The sequence below is a fragment of the Argentina silus genome (assembly GCF_951799395.1).
Source record: "Argentina silus genome assembly, chromosome: 10".
NCBI lineage: Eukaryota > Metazoa > Chordata > Actinopteri > Argentiniformes > Argentinidae > Argentina > Argentina silus.
Window position 1 is genome coordinate 6589826 of NC_139664.1, and position 8482 is coordinate 6598307.

The window sequence follows — 8482 nt, forward strand, 5'->3', positions numbered from 1 at the left end:
TGACATGGGAGGTGTAGATTTGTCCATGGTCAACAAAAGGGACATTTACATGTATAGCTTTTAATCAATTACTTAAATGTGATTTGATATGTTAAATACTTGAATGAGAAGTATTGTTCAATGTATTACTGTGTAGAGATTGTAGAGAATGTAGAGATTGACAGATAATAGTAATATACTGATCCTAGCAGATAGTAAGCACATCATCACACTTCAGAGCCGACAAAGCTGATCTGTTGTGGTTATTTGGTTGTTTACTGATCCTAGCAGATAGTAAGCACATCATCACACTTCAGAGCCGACAAAGCTGATCTGTTGTGGTTATTTGGTTGTTTTCTCTCTGATCTATGATGTTCTTCATATTCTTCATACACATGAGTTAAATGATAATATAATATATAATATATATATATAATACATGGTCCTCTGTGGCTCAGTCGGTAGAGCATGGCGCTAACAACGCTTAGGTTGTGGGTTTGATTCCCGATGGGACCATATATACTGAAATGAAGGCACTCACTGCAATGTAAGTCGCTTTGGATAAAAGCGTCAGCTAAATGGCATATACACTCACCGGCCACTTTATTAGGTACACCTTGCTAGTACCGGGTTGGACCCCCTTTTGCCTTCAGAACTGCCTTAATTCTTTGTGGCATAGATTCAACAAGGTGCTGGAAACATTCCTCAAAGATTTTGGTCCATATTGACATGATAGCATCATTGCTGCAGATTTGTCAGCTGCACATCCATGATGCGAATCTCCCGTTCCACCACATCCCAAAGGTGCTCTATTGGATTGAGATCTGGTGACTGTGGAGGCCATTGGAGTACAGTGAACTCATTGTCATGTTCAAGAAACCAGTTTGAGATGATGTGAGCTTTGTGACATGGCGCGTTATCCTGCTGGAAGCAGCCATCAGAAGATGGGTACACTGATGTCATAAAGGGATGGACATGGTCAGCAACAATACTCAGGTAGGCTGTGGCGTTTAAACGATGCTCAATTGGTACTAAGGGGCCCAAAGTGTGCCAAGAAAATATCCCCCACACCATTAGATATTTGCGTTAACGAGCAGTTGAACAGGTGTACCTAAAAAAGTGGCCGGTGAGTGTACATATTAAATGATAACTGCACCAGTATCAGTCAGGGGGTTCCAATTCCATGTTTATTGAACACTCACACACACACACTCCTGTTTAGAGTGTCAAACACATTATACTGTACATGCACAATGTTTTTGGAATGATGAAACTCATCTTGCTCTGACCATGGTTACCTGTGTAAAATCTATGTCTAGGGATGTCAAGAAAAGTATTGACTTAGGAATGGGGGATGCGTTTTGCATTGTGCATTGCTCTTATGAATTAGCTTTAGGCTAATTAGCTTTTGCTTTTTCTTCACCATTTAAACACATGTATTGTAAGCACAACTACAGCGCTAAGGCAAGCCTCAAGCGTGAGGGCTGGTCCGGTGCGATGGCGACTGGTAAGGGCTCACTTCTCAGCGGGCAGGACCTTGTCCAGGTACACCTTGATGGAGTTGATGGCTTCGTCCAGGTAGGTGCCGATGTGGGGGCGCAGGTACTGTCCGTACAGTCCCAGGCCTGCCAAACGGGCCTTTTCCACTAGGGGTGCTGCCTCCTGGCCCACAGCACTGGATAGAACAGGAGAAAACAGTCAGTGATGTCATTCCTTTCAATAAAGAACAATGAAATATCCATTTCTATGTCTATGAACAGTTAGACAGCCAGACAGACAGGTAGACAGACAGAGATACAGGTAGACAGACAGATAGACAGACGGACAGACAGACAGACAGACAGACAGACAGACAGGTAGACAGGTAGACAGACAGAGATACAGGCAGACAGACGGATAGACAGACGGACAGAGATACAGGTAGACAGACAGATAGACAGACGGACAGACAGGTAGACAGGTAGACAGACAGAGATACAGGCAGACAGATGGACAGACAGATAGACAGACGGACAGACAGACAGGTAGACAGTCAGATGGGGTCACTCACGAGGCGATCTTGACGGCACTCTGGAAGTTGGGCTTAGTCTGCAGTTCCTCAATGTAGTCCTTGACAGCCTGTCCCTGGCCGGTGCTTGCTCCCTCCACCACTGGTCCTAATGCGGCCTGCACCTTACCATAGGCATTCAACAGCCTCTTGTAGAATACAGCCCTCATGGCCTCATACTTCTCCACCAGCTCCTTGTCAGGCTCTGGAATCTCGCACAGGCACATAGAGACTGTGGTGGGGGGGAGAGAGAGAGAGAGAGAGAGAGAGAGAGAGAGAGAGAGAGAGAGAGGGGGGAGAGGAGCAGAGTTGAGTAACAGAGAGGGAACAGAGATAGACAGGTAGCGAGGAGAGAAGATGGGAAGATGTTGAAAGGAGAGACATGAAATGGGGGACAGTGGGGGAAGGAGGGATGGAATGGGAAGAGAATAAAAAAAATAGCTTAGATTGAGATGCCTTTTGCTTGACTCATTTAAAGGGATGTTCCACTTTTTTTTAGAATGTTGATTACGTATTTATAAACCCTGGTGTATCCAATGAACTTACTTACTGACTTTCTTGTCCTTAAAATGTGTATCCAGTATTATGTTCAAGTTAAAAGTGTGTGCTGCATGCTATCTCCAAAGAGCAGTGTAATCGGTGCATTAGTGTAATTTAGCCTGTGTGCTTGTCTACGCGTGTCTGCATGGTCAAAGGCCACTGAAACACAACCTCTTAGACCTCTCTTATCCCTTTGAATAACCCTAGTAGGAGTCAGGTCAGCTTCTGATAGTCTCACAGCTCAGACTCAGAGCCTGTCACAATCAGATAACAGTGCTTATTTTAGGTGGAGCCCCAGAGGTCAGCCACTGGCACTGTAATGCTTACAGTGCAATTTTGAAGCAGAGAGAACAGACAATGGATAAGCCATGACAGGCAGGACACATCTGTTATCAGTCACTCTAACATCCTATGTCCAGGTTTCTGTATTGAATGCATGAGATAAGATTATAGCATTTGGTCTAATTATAAGAGTTGTTCTCTCAAGCACAGTGTTTGCATGGTTTCAGGTTATGATACAGGGCTGGGTTTCGTGACAATGTGACATTCTTCAAATAAGTGTCTGTAGAATTGCTCTCTGAAGTTCTGCAACTATCAATCTGGTTCTGGTTTGAGTCGCTGCGTGTGGTGTGTCGCAGGTTCTTGGTCTTACCTTGCAGGGCAAGGATGAGGGCTACTACGTATTTTGGAGACATAACTGAAAGGAAAGAAGACAAACTGATCAAAATCTTCTCAAAGCATTGTTTACAATACAAGCAGTAAGCAAGGCCACTCTCTTAATTTGAATTGAAAGTTCTAAAATTGTTGCACTATGAAGATGCATCTCAAAATATGCAAAAATGCAGAAATTAGATGTGCAATATTACCAGAGTGTACACAGTGTTAGATCTCTAAAAGTTGAGATTTTACATTAAAACATGCATGAAGAGAAAATTACCTGCTGTTGTGGTGGGTACAGATCCCTGTGAACAAAATGACAGTCTTCTCTGGTTGTGAGTTGTCTGTAACTTCTGTAGAAGTGAACACCATAATATAGGGAGGAGGGTAAACAGCGTCATCTCATGAGCACACACACACACACCCACACACACACACACACACACACACACACACACACACACACACACACACACATGCACATGTGCTTACACACACACCTATTCACACAGTCACCCACTGTACATATGGTACTAACACCCCACACACACACCCACACACACTCGTTCACCTACACAAAGTCCATTGCACTTGGTTTCACCCTCATATGTGGAAATATATGTCTCGTGATGGTAAGGGGAGGTGCAGTGCACCTTTAATAAACGTTAATTCAGATATGTATACATACACTAATGCCCTCTATGGTGCACATGCTCTTTGGTTTTATTAAATGTCTTTGTTTGTTGTGTCTTTGTCTTGCACCAAGCACTTCCATTTCTGTCCAGCACTCTCTGAATAAATGGAACATTCACTGTTTCAGTGCATGTCCTTCTTCAGTACACTTCAAATGCGTACCAAAGTCATGCATGCAACCTGTATGCGGAATGTTTACCTGCATGCCTAGCTATGGCCACATCTGCGTTAGTATACCAGGGCCTTATTAAATCCTATTTTTTTTTCATATTATCCCTCAAACTGGAACTGTAGTTTGTATTGAATAGCTCCGCAGTCTTTTGACTGTGTTCCAGGATCGATGGTGTGGGTCCATAGAATGATCCTGCAGAGAGAGCAGAGTCAAACGGCCTGCAGGTCACCAAGAGTATTCCAGCCCTCTACTCCAGACAGACCTGCTGAACCCAGACCATCGTGTAGTGGCTGATCACTGACCTCTGACCCCTCTGTACCTTTGATATGAGTACAGGCTGAGTCTCCCTCTCCTCACTATCACTCCTCTCTCACTCGCTCTGTCTACCTTCTCTCCTCCTCTTTTACTAATATCATTTATAAATAAGCACACAACTAGGATGCACATTTAATTTAGTATTTGTTTATTTTGTACTGAATCATTTTTGTGACTTATTCATGGTCTCAGATATCATGTGTTATGTTCTACATTGCCATTGAAGGATAGGGGTATGACCTGACGGTGAATACCCTCCACAACACTTATACAACTAGAAACTACTCAAATCACCTGACAATCACGCAGCATTGACCCGTGTTCTGGTATTGCCCTGCTAGCATGTGCCTGACAGTATGCAAGTGGTTGTGTGTGGGCCTGCTTTAGATCCTAGTGATGTGTGTGGGATGGTTCGCCAGGTCCAATTACATGGGCCGGTAGTGATCGATCTTGTCCTTGACACGGTCGAAGAAGGAACTTGTGCCAGCTGACACCCAGCTGATGTAGGGTTCGGCAACTGATTTGATGTGGTCCTCATAGTAAGTACTGGTAAACCCCAGTACGTACCCTCCAATTGTCTGGGCTTTGTCTTTGGCTGCACTGTAAGACACACACACACACATGCACATACACATGCCACAAGAATGCAGACACGCAGGCAAGCATACACGCACATGCACACATGCACAAACACACACACACACACACACACACAGACACCATTGTTATTTTCACATAGAAACAGATGACTGGAGAACCTTGGGTATTCATGACCGCTGATTGGCATAGCATGGTGCATCAGATGATGTGAGTGTGTGTGTGTGTGTGTGTGTGTCAGTGTGTACCTGTAAGTCTCGGCTATCCGCTCCAGCATACCAGAAGGCTGAGACATCACATCTGTGGGTGGCTTTTGTGCCAGCATGGGCACAAATGCTATAGAAGAGGCCACAGAAAAACTTGAGATAAAAAATGTTTTTGGGGAAAGGTGATTGGGGGAGAGGAAGATGGAGAGTGGTAGGGGGAGAGTGGCTTTGGTTGAAAATCACACACACACACACACACACACACACACACACACACACACACACACACACACACATATACACACACACACGCACACACAAATTACATCCTCAAACAGATAAAGGATTCACCATACCTTGCATTAGCATGATGAGTGCAACTACTCTCAGTTTCCCCTGCATCTAGATATAGAACACAAGGGAGAATTAACCCAAAAAACCTTCAACCCTCAAATTGCATTTTTGTAAAGCTGAAGACAGACAGCAACCAACTACATACTCGATTGTATAAACAGCTCAAATAAATGTGTACGTTTTTATCCAGTCAAGTGATTGAAGTTACGGGTAAATCTGCCATATTCTGCATAGAGTTTTTTTCATGCTAAACAACACAACTATATAGGTCATGACAGCTAGAACAATATCAACTCTAGCCATGAACTTCTTCTATGACTCACAGGACAGGCTGACATTCTACACGCCTGACCTCTGGTGCAAGAACATCAGTTCGAGACAACAGAAAAAGTTAAAGAAAGAACATTTTACCTTTGTCTTGACTCTGGTAAATGAGTGTTGAATGATGTCGTGTTTGAAATCAAGCTACTTTATTTGATTAGGGGACGAGGGTCCCTCACAGCTACCAGTGATTGGGTTCCATGTGTCATTATTGTTTTGGTGACCTCTGGCCGTTCTTGCTTTTAGATTGAGTCATCGGCGGACATCAGCAGTTTGATGCTCTTTGTTTACATGTGGGAGAATTCTGTGGAATTGTTTTTCTGGGTATTCCATATCATCTTCAAAATCGTCATCAAAAAGTTATGAACAGAAGAACACCAATGTCTCTCCATGAAATGTGCGATGACCTCCATTGATATGTTGTTTATCCTTGTCTTGGCAGAAAGGTTGCATGTAACTTTGTTCTCTCTATCTATTTAATCTTAGCATTGACTGAATAGCTGTCCAAATGCCCTTTGATCCAGACAACTCAACCCATTGACAGTGTCTAATATGTATTCAGGACAGGCAAAGTCTCTGTCCCTGGCTCTGAGATATGGGTTCTGTACGGACTGGTGAATGAAATTGATTATCGTTTTGGATAAGACCCAATGGTCTTGGTCAACAGATTTTAGAGTGAAGTCCACTTCAGAATCATTGACATTTCCAAACCCTGATACTGAAATCTGACATAGGCCTTTATGCACAGAGATCATAATCAAATCCTGTGTTCTGATAAGTATGTGGGCAGATTCAGAGTTAGACCCTTAGCATCACACAAGGGTTCCAGACAGGTTTGGTGCAGAATCTTAGTCACTCACTCCATATGGTGTGTGAAGACCACCTCTATATGTATGATATGCATGCAGGGGCCACCCAACAAACAATGAAAGTACAGTACAAAAGAAGAAATCTGAGTAATATTCCAGCAAGGGGGGGTGCACAACCCAACCCCCTTGCTCTTTCTGACCTTTACCCTCTGACTCCCCTCACCCCCTCACCCTATCCCCCACCTGACACTCTGGACCCCTAGTCAAACACGGCATCAGATTCTGGTAAATGGGGCCAGCGGAGTGATCATTAATGAAGAATAAACAGTGACTTTAGCCCGGGCCTTGAAATGGGGGAAAGGCAACCGTGCTGGCAGTTGCCCTTTGTATCTGCTATTGACGTGGGTATACCTCTCTATCTCTGGTATTAGTTCATTCTGCAGTATTATTTGATAGGGTTATTTCCCCTTGATACACATATTAACATGCAATAGGCAGTAATTTATCCAGTCATAAGTATGTTATATAATGTGCGGTGTTCTATGGAGAATTAGTCAAAAGCATGAATACAGAGTCCATTTGGGATTGTCTTTTGTTTGACACAGTTCTAGATTAAATAGAACATGATGGAATGATTGATTGATTTGGGGCTTATACTGTACATGTGCCTGTGTTGAACTGTTGCAAGTGTGTACATGTATCTCCTCATACTTAAAAGTAGTCTAACTTAGTTAGGGGAAGAGTACAGTAGCAACAATGGATAAAGCATGTGCATATTGGTGTACTTCTAATGGTTGCTCACAACTAATAAGGTTAATTTAAGAAAGTGAGCATACAGATGCAGAGAGGGCTCATTTGTTTAGTCTGTTAGTATCTCAGATATAGAGGAATGTATCCTGAAATGAATCGATCTCTCTTTCCATTCTAAATAATCATTTGGTATAGAATATTACTACTAATATATAACCCAGCAGAGTGTACCTGTCAGAAATGAGTGGAAGGTTATTGTTACAGCAGAGTAAATTCCTACGAAGACAACCGAATGATTTTCTGAAAGGCATTGATCAAAGAAACGATATGCTTACGTTATCAAAAATGCATTTTCAATATGGTAATGTATTGATTAGGAAACAGCAATATGCCCTATTATTCTTTCACCGAGCGAAAAATGCTACAGCATTGTGGGAGAGACAGTACATTTTAGCGTGATTTTTTAGCAATGATAGAACGAATCTGTCCCATGTCTACCACTCGCAGAACAGGGGAAAGAGGAGAAACGATATGCGGCTATCCTTTACGCGCAGCTCTGCAAGACAAATTATGTTTGGGTTGGCCCGAATTTCAGAAAATTAATATGGGCCATGTCGGTTTTGGGTTGAGTATGTTTATGACAAACAGAAACATTCATTTAATCAATTTTGCCCACCATGCTGGAAAGGTATTGGTAAAATACACATAAAAAAACATGAGATCAGTAAGAAAACGTTCCTACATATTCAGTCTGGCCCTATTCATCACTCAGAATAACTGTAATATGATAATATATGCCATTTAGCTGACGCTTTTATCCAAAGCGACTTACATTTCAATGAGTGCACACATTTAGCAGTATATATGGTCCCAGCGGGAATCAAACCCACAACCTTAGTGTTGTTAACGCCATTTACATTTACATTTATGGCATTTAGCAGACGCCTTTATCCAAAGCGACTTACAACAAATACATTTGTTTAAGTAAGTGAATCATCTATCCATCAGTCATCATAAGATAAAATAATCAATGCTCAGACCA

The 8482-nt window shown here is 42.6% G+C and overlaps 1 protein-coding gene across 1 annotated transcript; it reads right to left on the reverse strand.

The window, feature by feature from the left end:
* Positions 1-1494: 1494 nt before the first annotated feature.
* On the reverse strand, positions 1495-3261 carry apoa2 (apolipoprotein A-II; the record flags this gene model as incomplete). Its single annotated transcript, XM_083678516.1, has 3 exons — positions 1495-1654; positions 2030-2258; positions 3219-3261. The coding sequence occupies 3 exons, from the start codon at positions 3259-3261 to the stop codon at positions 1495-1497; spliced, it is 432 nt and encodes a 143-aa protein (XP_083534642.1).
* Positions 3262-8482: the final 5221 nt, after the last annotated feature.